General features: G+C 40.9%; 3 protein-coding genes across 5 annotated transcripts; all 3 read left to right on the plus strand.

Annotated features, from left to right (window-relative positions):
• Nucleotides 1-28: 28 nt before the first annotated feature.
• On the plus strand, nt 29-2,465 carry LOC109476798 (collagen triple helix repeat-containing protein 1-like). Its single transcript, XM_019777822.1, has 3 exons — nt 29-1,147; nt 1,709-1,907; nt 2,145-2,465. Exons 1-3 carry the CDS (start codon nt 815-817, stop codon nt 2,300-2,302), a joined length of 690 nt encoding a protein of 229 aa, XP_019633381.1. The 5' UTR covers nt 29-814; the 3' UTR covers nt 2,303-2,465.
• Nucleotides 2,466-2,736: 271 nt separating this feature from the next.
• On the plus strand, nt 2,737-9,404 carry LOC109476795 (collagen triple helix repeat-containing protein 1-like). Of its 3 annotated transcripts, none has more exons than XM_019777819.1 (4): nt 2,737-3,251; nt 4,371-4,658; nt 8,440-8,638; nt 9,144-9,404. In XM_019777819.1, exons 1-4 carry the CDS (start codon nt 3,156-3,158, stop codon nt 9,299-9,301), a joined length of 741 nt encoding a protein of 246 aa, XP_019633378.1. In that variant the 5' UTR covers nt 2,737-3,155; the 3' UTR covers nt 9,302-9,404. The 3 variants fall into 3 exon arrangements, with proteins under 3 accessions (XP_019633378.1, XP_019633379.1, XP_019633377.1); XM_019777820.1 differs by lacking the exon at nt 4,371-4,658 and adding an exon at nt 7,575-7,862; XM_019777818.1 differs by lacking the exons at nt 8,440-8,638; nt 9,144-9,404 and adding exons at nt 5,575-5,773; nt 6,034-6,487.
• Nucleotides 9,405-11,588: 2,184 nt separating this feature from the next.
• LOC109476799 (collagen triple helix repeat-containing protein 1-like) lies at nt 11,589-14,675 on the plus strand. The gene is made up of 4 exons (XM_019777823.1): nt 11,589-11,874; nt 12,913-13,164; nt 13,781-13,979; nt 14,248-14,675. Exons 1-4 carry the CDS (start codon nt 11,785-11,787, stop codon nt 14,391-14,393), a joined length of 687 nt encoding a protein of 228 aa, XP_019633382.1. The 5' UTR covers nt 11,589-11,784; the 3' UTR covers nt 14,394-14,675.
• Nucleotides 14,676-16,604: the final 1,929 nt, after the last annotated feature.

Genomic DNA, 16,604 nt, shown 5'->3' on the forward strand with positions numbered 1-16,604 from the left:
TATATATATATATATATATATATATATATATCAAGGTATCTTTATTTCCGTTATAAGAGTATTTGGACAAGCAACAGTTTTTTTTCAAAATTTTGAATGAACAGCGTACCAAGACTAATGGCATTCCGTTGAACTATTCTAATGGATGCCCTGTAGGTGTACATTTAGTTAGCTACCTAGTGCACATAGAAATGTGATTTTTTTTTTGCATGAATTCTGTTGGAGGACATTATTTTTTTAATCAATGCCAATCAACAAAATGACATATACATCGCCAAAGCCCACCTTACAATATTGACTAACTATCAATAAAGGCAGTTGTTCCTAAATCAGCACTATTAAGGTTAGGGGAAAAGGGTGCGCGAAGTTGTGTGTTTTTTTTACATTTGTTTCCTGGTTGCGCAATGTCGTGAGCACGGAACTTTTGACGGAATAATACACATCTGTGGAATAATGTTTCTAAGAATATGCTTTTTATTGGTGTTGTGAAGATTTTAGGACATTTGTTTTTAAGTGAGATTTAATGAAGCTTTTGTTTTGTGCAGTATAGAGTGCACAGAAAATTGGGCATTCTCATCGAGCGTCGCAGTCAAAGGTGCTACAAGTAGTAGTATAGCGCGTACCAGACGACTAGACTTTATCGGGCGGCTGGTCATTAACATCGCGCAGCTGTCTATGTCCATCATTTGTGCATATTCAACATGTATAATGAAATTTTTATTCTTATATATTCTACACAACTAATGAAATCTTCAAATCATGTAAATTTAGTTTATCTTTGACTCATTTGCATATTTTCATCATGTTTTTTTAAATGTCTATGCAAATCTGTTGTCGTGCATTTTACCATTTTACACAGTGTTGTGGCAGTTGTGTCAGCGGGCCTCAAGGGTTACCCGGCGTCCCTGGAAACAACGGTCTCCCTGGTAACCCCGGTAGCCCTGGTAACAGTGGCGTCCCTGGTAACAATGGCGTCCCTGGCAACAACGGCCGGGACGGTGCCAAGGGAGACCGAGGGGAGCGGGGGCCGCCCGGGGAGAAGGGCAGTGCAGGGGAGACGGGACCTCCAGGCATGCCGCCCCGAGTGAACCTGAAGCAGTGTGCCTGGAAAAACCTGAACAGTGAGGCGGAATCTGGGATGATCGTGGTATTTATTCTTATTCTTTCTCTTCATCTTCTGTTTGATGTATTGGACAGGTGGACATTTACATAGATAGATACTAGATAGATAGGTAGGTAGATAGATAGATAGATAGATAGATGGATAGAAAGATAGATAGATAGATAGATTGATAGATAGATTGATAGAGAGATACATTGTGTAGACAGAGAGATACGGATAGATTGTTAGACAGATAGACAGATAGATAGAGATACATTGTATAGATAGATAGAGATACAATGTGTAGATAGAGAGATACGGATAGATTGTTAGATAGACATATAGACAAACAGACAGATATATATAGAGAGAGATACACTGTAAAGATAGATACGGATAGGGATAGATTGTGGGATAGACAAATAAATAGTTGAATAGAGATACGTGTGCATTTTATAGGTAGATAGAGACATAGGGATAGATGCTTTTATACATACATACATACATACATATATACATACAAACATACTTACTTACATGCAAATACATAGTCTTGAAATCTGTACGCAATACAAACGTAACATACCCTGTCATCCTAAACCTCAGGAGTGCGCGTTCAACAAGATCTCCCCGACATCCGCCCTTCGTCTGACGTGGAACGGTGACCTCAGGATTTGGAAGACCTCCAACGCCTGTGCGCGCTGGTTCTTCACGTTTAACGGAGCTGAGTGCGGGAACCCCTTCCCCATCGACGGTATAGTCTACACGAGCGACGCTGACCTCAACATCCATCGTGTGTCTACAAGTGAGTCACAGTCTAGTTCAAACAGAGGCATGATTTTGATTTACAAGAAGTTTGTTAGCAGGCAGCCCCAAGGAAAGAGTTAGGTGGATTTCACCTACATACAAAAACGTGTCATTTAGATTGCTGAAAAACATTACGAATTTGTTTATAGGCTACTTAAAAAAATCATGAATCAATGTTAATATTTCATGAAAGGCCACATTAAAGTGTGACGTATATCATCATTGTTTTTTAAAGTTGACGGCCTGTGTTACAACCTGCCGGCTGGGCCTGTGACCGTGGCTCTGAACGTCGGGGCGTGCGCAGACCCACGCGGAACCCCGGACGCCTACACAGGGTGGAACTCCCACTCAAGGATCATCATCGAGGAAGTCGACATTTCAACCGGAGATTAAACTAAGATAGAAACTTGTCTGTTGCTATTGGTCAGTGATGTGTTGAAACGACTATGTCAAGCAGATTCAAAACCTACAATAGGGGCCATGAAGTCAGCATGTTTGTTTATTAGACCGATGTCCATTAGTTTGTACAGATTGAGTTTCCATACATACTATTCTTCCTGGAGTCGTTATGCACATTTAACTACATACTACTAACGTAACAACATGGTAATGCTTAACTACAAACTACATAAACACACACAACATGCAAATTATACCAAGAGGTCAGAGGTCTGTCTGTCTGTGTGCGTGTGTCTGTGTGTGTGTGTGTGTGTCTGTGTGTGTGTCTGTGTGTGTGTGTCTGTGTGTGTCTGTGTGTGTGTGTGTGTGTGTGTGTGTGTGTGTGCGTGTGTCTGTAAACACGATAATTTTAGAAGGCTTGAAGGATTGACTTCATATTTGGTAGGTGGGTAGGTACATTCATGTGTGTGCGTATGTCCTCCATATAATCAAATCAACATGGCCTTACTCGCCATTGGTAAGTGAGTAGGTACGTTCATGTGCGTACGCAGGGCAGGAACTTGCAATAAACATCCATTCAAGATCATTCAATATTTGAAAATCTATAGACGAAACGTTCTGGCAATGTGCTGTGCATAATACCATAGTACACTACAGGGTTTGCGCAGGTGCAGTTCGTCCTGCTGATGCCATTGATGAGCGTCATGCTTCAGTAGACAATGAAACTCACGTGACATTGAATTATTCATACCTGCTACCTGAGTCAGGGTCGTCAGAAGCAGCAACAAGTCCGGACCAACGTTGGAGACTTTTTCACAGTTTTTGGTAGACGCGTTCGAAACACGTTATGGCTGTACATGTGCACTCGTGGTTGGCAGTTGTGGGGCTTGTGGCGGCGATCTTTGCACAGACAAACCGCGGACAGGACGTTAGGACAGGACAGGTGAGAGGGGAAGATATGCTTACAAACATGTGGGGGTGGGGGGTTAGCGGGTGTGCGGGTGTGTGTGTGTGTGTGTGTGTGTGTATGTGTTATGTTTGTTCACCCTATATATGATACCAGTCTTACGGCACATGATTTGATTTCCAGGACGTCGCGTCAAAGAAATCATTAAGCGTTACTGTACATGTCGACACTGAACCTTACCTTTACCTTTACCTAGTCCCATCCCACCGACACTGAGCATGCATTCAATATTTACTGACATGTCTCATCTGAAAGGATATACATTGTATATATATCAAGGTATCTTTATTTTCGTTAGAAGAGTATTTGGACAAGCAACCGTTTTTTTTCAAAATTTTGAATAAACAGCGTACCAAGACTAATGGCATTCCGTTGAACTATTCTAATGGATGCCCTGTAGGTGTACTTTTAGTTAGCTACCTAGTATACATAGAAGTGTGATCTTTTTGCATGAATTCGGTTGTAGGACATTGTTTTTTAATCAATGCCAATCAACAAAATGACATATACATCGCCAAAGCCCACCTTACAATATTGACTAACTATCAATAAAGGCAGTTGTTCCAAAATCAGCACTATTAAGGTTAGGGAAAAAGGACGCGCGAAGTTGTGTTTTTTTTTACATTTGTTTCCTGGTTGCGCAATGTCGTGAGCACGGAACTTTTGAAGGAATAATACACATGTCAGATAATGTTTCTTAAGAATATGCTTCTTATTGGTGTTGTGAAGATTTTAGGACGACATTTGTTTTTATGTGAGATTTAATGAAGATTTTGTTTTGTGCAGTATAGGGTGCACAAAAAATGGTGCAATCTTATACTACTAGTTGTACCAATCAAAGGTGCTACAAGTAGTAGTATAGCGCGTACCAGACGACTAGACTTTATCGGGTGGCTGGTCATTAACATAGCGCAGCTGTCTATGTCCATCATTTGTGCATATTTAACATATATAATGAAATGCCTATATATTCTACACAGATAATGAAATCTTCAAATCATGTAAATTTAGTAATTATCTTTAAGTCATGCATATTTTCATCATGTTTTTTTATCTATGCAAATCTGTTGTCGTGCATTTCACCGTTTTACACAGTATTGTGGGAGTTGTGTCAGCGGGCCTCAAGGGTTACCCGGTGTCCCTGGAAACAACGGTCTCCCTGGTAACCCCGGTAGCCCTGGTAACAGTGGCGTCCCTGGTAATAATGGCGTCCCTGGCAACAACGGCCGGGACGGTGCCAAGGGAGACCGAGGGGAGCGGGGGCCGCCCGGGGAGAAGGGCAGTGCAGGGGAGACGGGACCTCCAGGCATGCCGGCCCGAGTGAACCTGAAGCAGTGTGCCTGGAAAAACATGAACAATGATGCGGACTCTGGGATGATCGTGGTATTTATTCTTATTCTTTCTCTTCTGTTGACATGTCCTGTTTGATGTAATGGAGGACGGGGGGGGGGCATTTACATACATAGATGGATCGGCATTAGATATACATTTACATAGATAATTAGATAGACATTAGGTAGACATTAGATAGATAGATAGATAGATAGATAGATCTATTAGATAGATAAATAGGTAGATAGAGATACATTGTATAGATGGAGAGAGATATGGATAGATTGTTAGATCGACAGATAGATAGATCTACTAGATAGATAAATCGGTAGATAGAGATACATTGTATAGATGGAGAGAGATATGGATAGATTGTTAGATCGATAGATAGATAGATAGATAGATAGATAGATAGATCTACTAGATAGATAAATAGGTAGATAGAGATACATTGTATAGATGGAGAGAGATATGGATAGATTGTTAGATCGACAGATAGGTAGATAGAGATACATTATATAGATAGATAATACACAGATGGACGGAGATAGAGATACATGTACATTGTCTAGATAGATAGGCTTGAAACATATGTCTCATGAAACCTGACCTCTGACCTCCATTCCTTGATTTTCGTGTTTTTTTTACATTTGAACGGCTGAGTATAGGACTATGACTTCGGTTTGACGCATCGGACTTTTATGTTTACTGTATGTAACAATGTCTTGTGTAATTTTGCTGGGCCCCCTTGGAAAACAGCTAATGTAAGATGAATGGGGCTACCCAGCCGTCTTATGACGAAATAATAATAGTAATGATAATACTATTAATAGAGACATAGGGATACATACATACATACATACATACATACATACATAAATACAAATACATACAAATACATAGTCCTGAAATCTTAACTCAATCCAAACTAGACCTAACATACCCTGTCATCCTCATGCAACCACAGGAGTGCGCGTTCAACAAGGTCTCCCCGACATCCGCCCTTCGTCTGACGTGGAACGGTGTACTCCGGATCACGGGGTCCTCCGTCGCCTGTGCGCGCTGGTTCTTCACGTTTGACGGAGCTGAGTGCGGGAATCCCTTCCCCATCGACGGTATAATCTACACGAGCAACGCTAACCTCATCATCCATCGTGTGTCTACAAGTGAGTCATAAACAGTCTAGTTCTAACAGGAGGCATGATTTTGATTTACAAGAAACGGGGAAAATCAAATTGGGAGCAGGCAGCCCCAAGGAAAGAATTACATGGATGTCACATACATAAAAAACGTATCATTTAGATTGCTGAAAAAAAATTATTACGAATTTGTTTATACGCTACTTTCAAAAAAATCATGAGTCAATGTTGTTATTTTATGAAAGGCCACATCAAAGTATGACGTATATCATCATTGTTTTTTAAAGTTGACGGCCTGTGTTACAACCTGCCGGCTGGGCCTGTGACCGTGGCTCTGAACGTCGGGGCGTGCGCAGACCCACGCGGAACCCCGGACGCCTACACAGGGTGGAACTCCCACTCAAGGATCATCATCGAGGAAGTGAACATTTCAACCGGAAATGAAACTGATATAGAAACTTGTCTGTTTCTATTGGTCAGTGATGTGTTGAAACGACTATGTCAAACAGATTCAAAACCTACAATAGGGGCAATGAAGTCAATATGTTTGTTTATTAGACCGATGTCTATTAGTTTGTACAGACTGAGTTTCCATACATACTATTCTTCCTGGAGTCGTTATGCACATTTAACAACATACTACTAACGTAACAACATGGTAAGGCTTAACTACAAACTACATAAACACACACAACATGCAAATTGTACCGAGAGGTCAGAGGTCTGTCTGTCTGTGTGTGTGTGTGTCTGTGTGTGTGTCTGTGTGTGTGTGTCTGTGTGTGTGTGTGTGTGTGTGTGTGTGCGTGTGTGTGTGTGCGTGTCTGTCTATGTTTGGTCACCCTATATATGACACAAGTCTTACGGCACATGATCTGATTTTCAGGACGTCACGTCAAAAAACAGTTAAGCGTTACTACACATGTACTGTACACTGAGCATGCATTCAATATTTACTGACATGTCTCATCTGAAAGGATATACACTGTACTTATATATCAAGGTATCTTTATTTCCGTTAGAAGAGTATTTGGACAAGCAACAGTTTCTTTCAAAATTTTCAATGAACAGCGTACCAAGACTAATGACATTCCATTGAACTATTCTAATGGATGCCCTGTAGGTGTACTTTTAGTTAGGTACCTAGTATACATAAAAATGTGATTATTTTGCATGAATTCGGTTGTAGGACATTATTGTTTTAATCAATGCCGATCATCAAAATGACATATACATCGCCAAAGCCCACCTTACAATATTGACTAACTATCAATAAAGGCAGTTGTTCCAAAATCAGCACTATTAAGGTTAGGGTAAAAGGGCGCGCGAAGTTGAAGGGTTTTTTTTACATTTGTTTCCTGGTTGCGCAATGTCGTGAGCACGGAACTTTTAAAGGAATAATACACATCTGTCAGATGATGTTTCTAAAATATGCTTTTTATTGGTGTTGTGAAGATTTTAGGACATCTGTTTTTAAGTGAGATTTGATAAAGTTTTTGTTTTGTGCAGTATAGAGTGCACAGAAAATTGGGTATTCTTATGGTGTCATCGAGTGACGCAGTCAAAGTTACTACAAGTAGTAGTATAGAGCGTACCAGACGACTAGATTTTATCGGGTGGCTGGTCATTAACATAGCGCAGCTGTCTATGTCCATCATTTGTGCATATTCAACATGTATAATGAAATTTTTATTCTTATATATTCTACACAACTAATGAAATCTTCAAATCATGTAAATTTAGTTTATCTTTGACTCATTTGCATATTTTCATCATGTTTTTTTAAATGTCTATGCAAATCTGTTGTCGTGCATTTTACCATTTTACACAGTGTTGTGGCAGTTGTGTCAGCGGGCCTCAAGGGTTACCCGGCGTCCCTGGAAACAACGGTCTCCCTGGTAACCCCGGTAGCCCTGGTAACAGTGGCGTCCCTGGTAACAATGGCGTCCCTGGCAACAACGGCCGGGACGGTGCCAAGGGAGACCGAGGGGAGCGGGGGCCGCCCGGGGAGAAGGGCAGTGCAGGGGAGACGGGACCTCCAGGCATGCCGCCCCGAGTGAACCTGAAGCAGTGTGCCTGGAAAAACCTGAACAGTGAGGCGGAATCTGGGATGATCGTGGTATTTATTCTTATTCTTTCTCTTCATCTTCTGTTTGATGTATTGGACAGGTGGACATTTACATAGATAGATACTAGATAGATAGGTAGGTAGATAGATAGATAGATAGATAGATAGATAGATAGATGGATAGAAAGATAGATAGATAGATTGATAGATAGATTGATAGAGAGATACATTGTGTAGACAGAGAGATACGGATAGATTGTTAGACAGATAGACAGATAGATAGAGATACATTGTATAGATAGATAGATAGAGATACAATGTGTAGATAGAGAGATACGGATAGATTGTTAGATAGACATATAGACAAACAGACAGATATATAGAGAGAGAGATACACTGTAAAGATAGATACGGATAGGGATAGATTGTGGGATAGACAAATAAATAGTTGAATAGAGATACGTGTGCATTTTATAGGTAGATAGAGACATAGGGATAGATGCTTTTATACATACATACATACATACATACATATATACATACAAACATACTTACTTACATGCAAATACATAGTCTTTAAATCTGTACGCAATACAAACGTAACATACCCTGTCATCCTAAACCGCAGGAGTGCGCGTTCAACAAGATCTCCCCGACATCCGCCCTTCGTCTGACGTGGAACGGTGAACTCCGGATTTTCAGGTCCTCCGACGGCTGTGCGCGCTGGTTCTTCACGTTTAACGGAGCTGAGTGCGGGAACCCCTTCCCCATCGACGGTGTAGTCTACACGAACGACGCTAACCTCAACATCCATCGTGTGTCTACAAGTGAGTCATAAAGCAGTGTAGTTCTAACAGGAAGGGCATAATAACTCCGTGAAGGAGGCTTACTCCTGCAGGAGTATTGTGGTCAGAGGGTGTTTCGTGTTCGCAGCTAAAACACACAGTTCGCTTTGTTTAATCGTCATATAATCTGATATATGTACGTCGTCTGTAGGCATGCCCGTAGTGATGCCCGTATTTTCCTCAGGAGCACCCCTACATTTAAGAGGCAAAACCTGTAAATGTAAAACTTGACGTAGAATTAAATATTGTTGCCTAAGGACACTTATGTTAATATACAAGAAGCGGGGCTAAAGCAAATTGAGAGCAGGCAGTCCCAAGGAAAAAATTAGATGGATTCCACATACATGGAAAAAATGTATCATAAAGATTACTGAAAAACATTATTACGAATTTGTTTATAGGCTACTTAAAAAAATCATGAATCAATGTTAATATTTTATGAAAGGCCACATTAAAGTGTGACGTATATCATCATTGTTTTCCCAAGTTGACGGCCTGTGTTACAACCTGCCGGCTGGGCCTGTGACCGTGGCTCTGAACGTCGGCGCGTGCGCAGACCCACGCGGAACCGCGGACGCCCACACCGGGTGGAACTCCCACTCAAGGATCATCATCGAGGAAGTCGACATTTCAACCGGAAATTAAACTAATATAGAAACTTGTCTGTTGCTATTGGTCAGTGATGTGGTGAAACAACATGTGATGTAGATTCAAAACCATAATCTAATCTCCAAAAAGATGTATATAAGTTTAAAATCCCGACGGTAGTTTCCAAAGGTTATGTCGAAAAAGATATCGTCTGCAACAGGCAAAATTCTGATGTAACGTTGACCAAATATTCAGCAAAAACCGTAAAGAGTAGTTTCTGTACGTTCTGCTGACGTGCTAGTAATACATAAGTAGTAGCCCTCGTGTTTAATATTGATTGGCTGCGGAGTGACCAATAGACAAGTGCATCCAATAGATTTCTATGCAGCAAAAGTAGGTTTCTTACGTCTCCTGAATTATTGACAGACCTGTTTACCCGTTTCTGAGAGTTATTCAGCACTAAGGACAGGTCTGTTTACCCGTTTCTGAGAGTTATTCAGCACTATGGACAGGTCTGTTTACCCGTTTCTGTGAGTTATTCAGCACTAAGGACAGGTCTGTTAACCCGTTTCTGAGAGTTATTCAGCACTAAGGACAGGTCTGTTTACCCGTTTCTGTGAGTTATTCAACACTAAGGACAGGTCTGTTTACCCGTTTCTGAGAGTTATTCAGCACTATGGACAGGTCTGTTAACCCGTTTCTGTGGGTTATTCAGTACTAAGAAATGGCCTGTTTACTTGATTCTGAGAGTTATTCAGTACTAAGGACAGGTCTGTTTACCTATTTCTGAGAGTTATTCAGCACTAAGGACAGGTCTGTTTACCCGTTTCTGTGAGTTATTCAGCACTAAGGACAGGTCTGTTTACCCGTTTCTGAGAGTTATTCAGCACTAAGGACAGGCCTGTTTACCCGTTTCTGTGAGTTATTCAACACTAGGGACAGGTCTGTTTACCCGTTTCTGAGAATTATTCAGCACTAAGGACAGGTCTGTTAACCTGTTTCTGTGAGTTATTCAGCACTAAGGACAGACCTGTTTACTCGTTTCTGAGAGTTATTCAGCACTAAACACTGACCTGTTTACCCGTTTCTGTGTGTTATTCAGCATTAAGGACAGGCCTGTTTACCCGTTTCTGCGTGTTATTTAGCATCAAGGACAACTCGTGTTTACTTGTTTGTGAGAGTTATTCAGCACCAAAGACTGGCCTGTTTACCCGTATCTAAACACTCTGAAACGGTGCTGATATGCTTGCAGATACTGCACGTTAGATTATTTAGAAGTGCAACATCATGAGACTGTCGTTGCTGAATTGAAAATTCAGTTACAAGGCTTCTAACTTGTCATTAAATACAAAACATCTTGGTTTACGGTATATTGGTTTTGTAGATCGATATCCATGTAAGTGGATGTATTTTTGTGTATTGATGTTTATTATTTGTGATTCCACCTATTAGTATGTAGGTGTGCGCAAATTAAAGTGGGTTGGTACCCCGCTGGTGAATTGCTCCTGTGTATACAACTTCGCAGTCACTGTTACCAGTATATGAGTATATTTTCTTTCCATTAATTGTACTAATATGACTCAAAACTGTATTTAGCTCTGGCGTAGTGACGTTTGTACCGATACGATATGGTTATCGGAGACTTATTATCTTTTAGTCTAGGGACTAGGATTCATTTTTACTCCCCTGACTTAGTGGCGCTTCGGGTGAAAATACTGCAGCTACTGACAAGCTGCACCTGACCGTGGCATCATGGTCCTAATGCGCCGCTCAGTAAAGCGTATCGGTACTGCAGAAACTTTATTAAACAAGAAATGATACCTATAATGTGGTAAGTTTACTTACAACTATTTCAACATTCAAGGGGCACTGAAGCAACTTTGAAAACAAGTTTACAATCATTGTGGCAAAGGTTTTGATTTCCTGGAAAAATGACATGCATTATCACATATAAATAGGAAATACTTCACTGCATCAAAGTGAAAGACAAAAGAATAAATCCGATCATTGTCTTCAAAATCAGGCCAACATCAATGCGCGTGCGGATGTCATCCACAAAGTTACTTGCTGTGACCTAACATACCAGTATTTGCCGCTGGACGGGCTCTGTATACGTAATGTATTGTACATAGCATTTCGGCGGAAGAACGTTTCGTATTCGCGAATATAAGGTAAACATTCCGTCTGTAGTTTGCAAATGTTATGTCGGAAAAGACATTTTTGCAACATGCAGAATTATAATGCAACGTTGTCCAAAAATTCAACAAGAAAACGTGAAAAAAATCAATCAGGGTTTCGCGCAGGCGCAGTACGTTCTGCCGACGTGCTAGTTTGCACGGTTTACATTGGATGTTTGGTCAACGTTCAGACGTTACGTGAGAATTTTGCCATCTGTAGAATGTAGCTTTCCGGACACAGCATTAGAAAACTGTAGACGGAACATTCTGCCAAAGTGCTGTGCACAATACATTTAGTGGCGGCATTAATATAAGTTGAAACCTTTTTCACGAACGTTTCAGTTGTTGGTAGAAGTCGACGGTATGGCTGTTAACGCGTGGTTTGCAGTTGTGGGGCTTGTGGCGGCGATTTTTGCACAGACAAACCGTGGACAAGACGTTGGGACAGGACAGGTGAGAGGAACACATATGCTTACAAACAATATTTGGACTACCAACAGCGTCTTTCCAAATTTTAAATGAACAGCGTACCAAGACTTGAACCTTTTTAATGAATGTCCTGAAAGGCAGCTGTTCCAAAGGTTAGGTGAAAAGTACGCGTGAAGTTTTAAGTGTTTTAATGGCTTCACCATATTGCAAGACAAATTGTTTTCTCTCATGTTTCTTCTCTTCCTCCTCCTGCCATTTGGTTAAATGGATTCAATTTCTTCATTTTTGGTAGAGTAGCCAAATACCTTCAGGTGTTTTTTTTTTCATCTATTTTTTGAAAAATTGTTTTATTTGTTGCTTTTTTTTGTCATTTTCAGGCAAAAAATATAGATTTAGGGATCTGGAGCCCTAGTACTAAAACCAAATGACCTGAAATTTGGTATGGGAATGCCTTGGGCATATGTCTACAAAACCTTATTCAAGCTTTCGACATACACCACTTTAAAATTGTTAAAATAGGGCTTTTTGCCTATTTTCGGACAAAAAATGTACATTTTTTGCTAATGTGCCCTAATATTAAATCCAAATGACCTGAAATTCGGTATGGGGATACCTTGGACACATGTTCAAAGAATACCATTCAGTCTTTTGATATACACTTTTGATGGAATAATACACATTTGTCAGAAAATGTTTTTTTAAGAATATGCTTTTTATTGGTGTTTTTACGTATTTGGGATAACATTTGTTTTTAAGTGAGATTTGATAAAGCTTTTGTTTGTGCGGTATAGAGTGCAAACAAAATTGGGCATTCTTATGGCGTCATCGAGCGGCGCAGTCAAAGGTGCTACAAGTAGTAGTATAGCGCGTACCAGACGACTAAAGTTATCGGGTGGATGGTCATTAACATAGCATTTGTGAAATGAAATTCATATTGTACACATATAATGAAATCTTCAAATCATGTACATTTAGGTTATCTTTAACTCATGCATATTTTCCTCATAAGTTTATTTTACAATCTATGCAAACCTTTTTTGTGCATTTCACCGTTTTACACAGTGTTGTGGGAGTTGCGTCATCGGACCTCAAGTGTTAGCCGGTGTCCCTGGCAACAACGGTCTCCCTGGTAACAATGGCGTCCCTGGCTACAACGGCAGGGACGGTGCCAAGGGAGACCGAGGAGAGCAGGGGCCGCCCGGGGAGAAGGGCAGTGCAGGGGAGACGGGACCTCCAGGCATGCCGCCCCGAGTGAACTTAAAGCAGTGTGCCTGGAAAAACCTGTACAATGATGCGGACTCTGGGATGATCGTGGTATTTATTCTTATTCTTTCTCTTCTGTTGACATCTCCTGTTTGATGTAATGGAGGAGAGGGGGGGCATTTACATATATAGATGGATCATCATCATCATCATTCATCCTCCATAATAGAGGTGGAGCATACAAAGTTAGCTCGCCAAAACTGTTATGCATAGATGGATAGGCATTAGATATACATTTACATAGATAATTAGATAGACATTAGGTAGACATTGGATAGATAGATAGATCTATTAGATAGATAAATAGGTAGATAGAGATACATTGTATAGATAGAGAGAGATATGGATAGATTGTTAGATAGATAGATAGATAGATAGATAGATCTACTAGATAGATAAATCGGTAGATAGAGATACATTGTATAGATGGAGAGAGATATAGATAGATCGACAGATAGATAGATAGATAGATAGATAGATAGATAGAGATACATTATATAGATAGATAATAGACAGATGGACGGAGATAGAGATACATGTACATTGTATAGATAGATAGCGACATAGGGATACATACATACATACATACATACAAATACATAGTCCTGAAATCTTATCTCAATCCAAACTAGACGTAACATACCCTGTCATCCTCATGCAACCTCAGGAGTGCGAGTTCAACAAGATCTCCCCGACATCCGCCCTTCGTCTGACGTGGAACGGTGACCTCCGAAATACGGGGTCCTCCGGTGGCTGTGCGCGCTGGTTCTTCACGTTTAACAGGGCTGAGTGCGGGAACCCCTTCCCCATCGACGGTGTAGTCTACACGAACAACGCTAACCTCAACATCCATCGTGTGTCTACAAGTGAGTCATAAAGCAGTCTAGTTCTAACAGGAAGGGTATAATTTTAATTTACAAGAGGCAAATTGAGAACAGGCAGTCCCAAGGAAAGAATTAGATGGATTCACATACATAAAAAACGTATCATTAAGATTACTGAAAAACATCATTACGAATTTGTTTATACGCTACTTTTAAGAAAAAAAAAACATGATTCAATGTTGTTATAAAAGAAACTTATTTTATGAAAGGCCAGATAAAAGTGTGACGTATGTCATCATTGTTTTCCCAGTTGACGGCCTGTGTTACGACCTGCCGGCTGGGCCTGTGACCGTGGCTCTGAACGTCGGCGCGTGCGACAGCCCAAGTGGAGCTCCAAACGTCCACACCGGGGCGAACTCTCACTCAAGGATCATCATTGAGGAAGTCGACATTTGAACCGGAAATTAAACTAAGATAGAAACTTGTCTGTTGGTATTGGTCAGTGATGTGGTAAAACAACCATGTGATGCAGATTCAAAACCTGATGTACATATATGTAAAGTTAACATCCCAACCGTAGTTTCCAAAGATCGTGTTAGAAAAGATATCGTCTGCAACAGGCCAAATTCAGATGTAACGTTGAAAAGAACGTGAAAAATCGGGGTTTCTCGCAGGCGCAGTACGTTCTGCCGACGTGCTAATAATATATATTTAGTATCCCTCGTGTTGAATAATGATTGGCTGCTGAGTGACCAATAGACACTTCCAATAGATTTCAATTCAACATCAGTTGGTTCCTTACTTCTCCTGATTTGTTGAAGTTTTTTTTTACACTTTAGTTAGTGTGCAGCATTTATATTATCAGCTACCAGACGTCGCTATTGAATAAGCAATGTAAATGTAAATAAGACTGTTTACCCGTTTCTGGTAGTTATTTAGCACTAAGGACAGGTCTTTTTACCCCTTTCCGAGAGCTATTCAGCAGTAAGGACAGGTCTGTTTACCCGTACACGTTTCTGAGAGTTATTCAGCACTAAGGACAGGTCTTTTTACTGGTTCCTGAGAGTTATTTAGCACTAAGGACCGGTCTGTTTACCAGTTTCTCAGAGTTATTCAGCAATAAGGACAGGCCTGTTCACCTGTTCCTGAGAGTTATTCAGTACTAAGAAATGGCCTGTTTACCCGTTTCTGTGGGTTATTAAGTACTAAGAGATGGCCAGTTTACTTGATTCTGAGAGTTATTCAGCACTATGGACAGGTCTGTTTACCCGTTTCTGAGAGTTATTCAGCACTAAGGACAGGCCTGTTTACCCGTTTTTGAGAGTTACTCAGCACTAAGGACAGGTCTGTTTACCCGTTTTTGAGAGTTACTCAGCACGAAGGACAGGCCTGTTTACCCGTTTCTGAGAGATTCTCAACAGTCCTGGTTACCCGTTTTTGAGAGTTATTTAGCTCTAAGGACAGGCCTGTTTACCCGTTTCTGAGAGTTATTCAGCTCTAAGGACAGGCCTGTTTACCCGTTTCTGAGAGTTATTCAGCTCTAAGGACAGGCCTGTTTACCCGTTTCTGAGAGTTTTTCAGCTCTAAGGACAGGCCTGTTAACCCGTTTCTGAGAGTCATAGACCTTTTTCAGGCCGTAGGGACCGGAGGAGTAGTGGATTGTTTATTCACTGTTTCTCTGGGCACGGTATTAGAAGGCGGCGCCAATCTCCTCTCCTTCCACCATTCTTTGTACATGCACTTAAAGATACCAGCAGTACAAAAAAACCAGAGCCCACAAATAAAAGTGCATAAAAACACTACAAACGTAAGTTGAAGCCTAAACCTCTGCTGAAGAAGTAAAAATGTAAGGTGGGTGGTGCGTGTAATTACATACATACAGTACAGAACTGGTGTACACTTTGCATGGCGGAAGGAGGCATGCTGTTTCTGGATCAGAGTGACAAAGGAACGGGTAAGATGACATGCACTTTTGGAAGGCCGCTGCGTTGATTTTAGTATGTGAGAAGTTTTCAGCATATCTGATGTTCTACTACTGATATTCCCTCTTTAATACTCGACTTGCCAGGTTTGTTTTGTCCCATGCTCTGATTGTGTTTACCTTTGAATAATTCCTTTCTGATATGCAAGGGACAAAATGCTGATGAAACGTTGACCAAACATCTAACGGAAATCTTGGATTCTCACTAGCGGAAGTGGGTTTGGAAGTGGTTTCACTTGTTTTGCAAAGCATCATGGGAAAAAATAGGATGTAGGCTACTTCCCATGCCTAGTAGTAAAGATCACGGATATGACGTTGACCACGCCCTCCCCCTGCCTCGATGTAATATTTCCAACAAGTTCTAGCGACAAACTGGTCAACTATATGGTTTTGAATCATTTATCTAGTATAAAGCGAAATTAGAGAAAATGACGTACCTTCTATCGTTCCACCTTCTACCAAAGACTCTCCTACTCGCACGGTCGCATTACGTATATCCGCTTCTTACGTCATATCCCATCCATATCCGTGATCTTTAGTAGGCATTATGGGAAGTGAGAAATTGTCCATGGGGGCAAATACACCTAGTAGCCTCTACCAGGCTTCGGGAGGCGGTTGAAAAGAGTAGAAATTGGCCAAATGGAGAGATAACATGCCAGGGGAGTTGATTTGCTGGAGAGTTCAGT

The sequence above is a fragment of the Branchiostoma belcheri genome, unplaced genomic scaffold (assembly GCF_001625305.1).
Source record: "Branchiostoma belcheri isolate BF01 breed outbred unplaced genomic scaffold, Haploidv18h27 scaffold39, whole genome shotgun sequence".
Classification (NCBI taxonomy): Eukaryota; Metazoa; Chordata; class Leptocardii; order Amphioxiformes; family Branchiostomatidae; genus Branchiostoma; species Branchiostoma belcheri.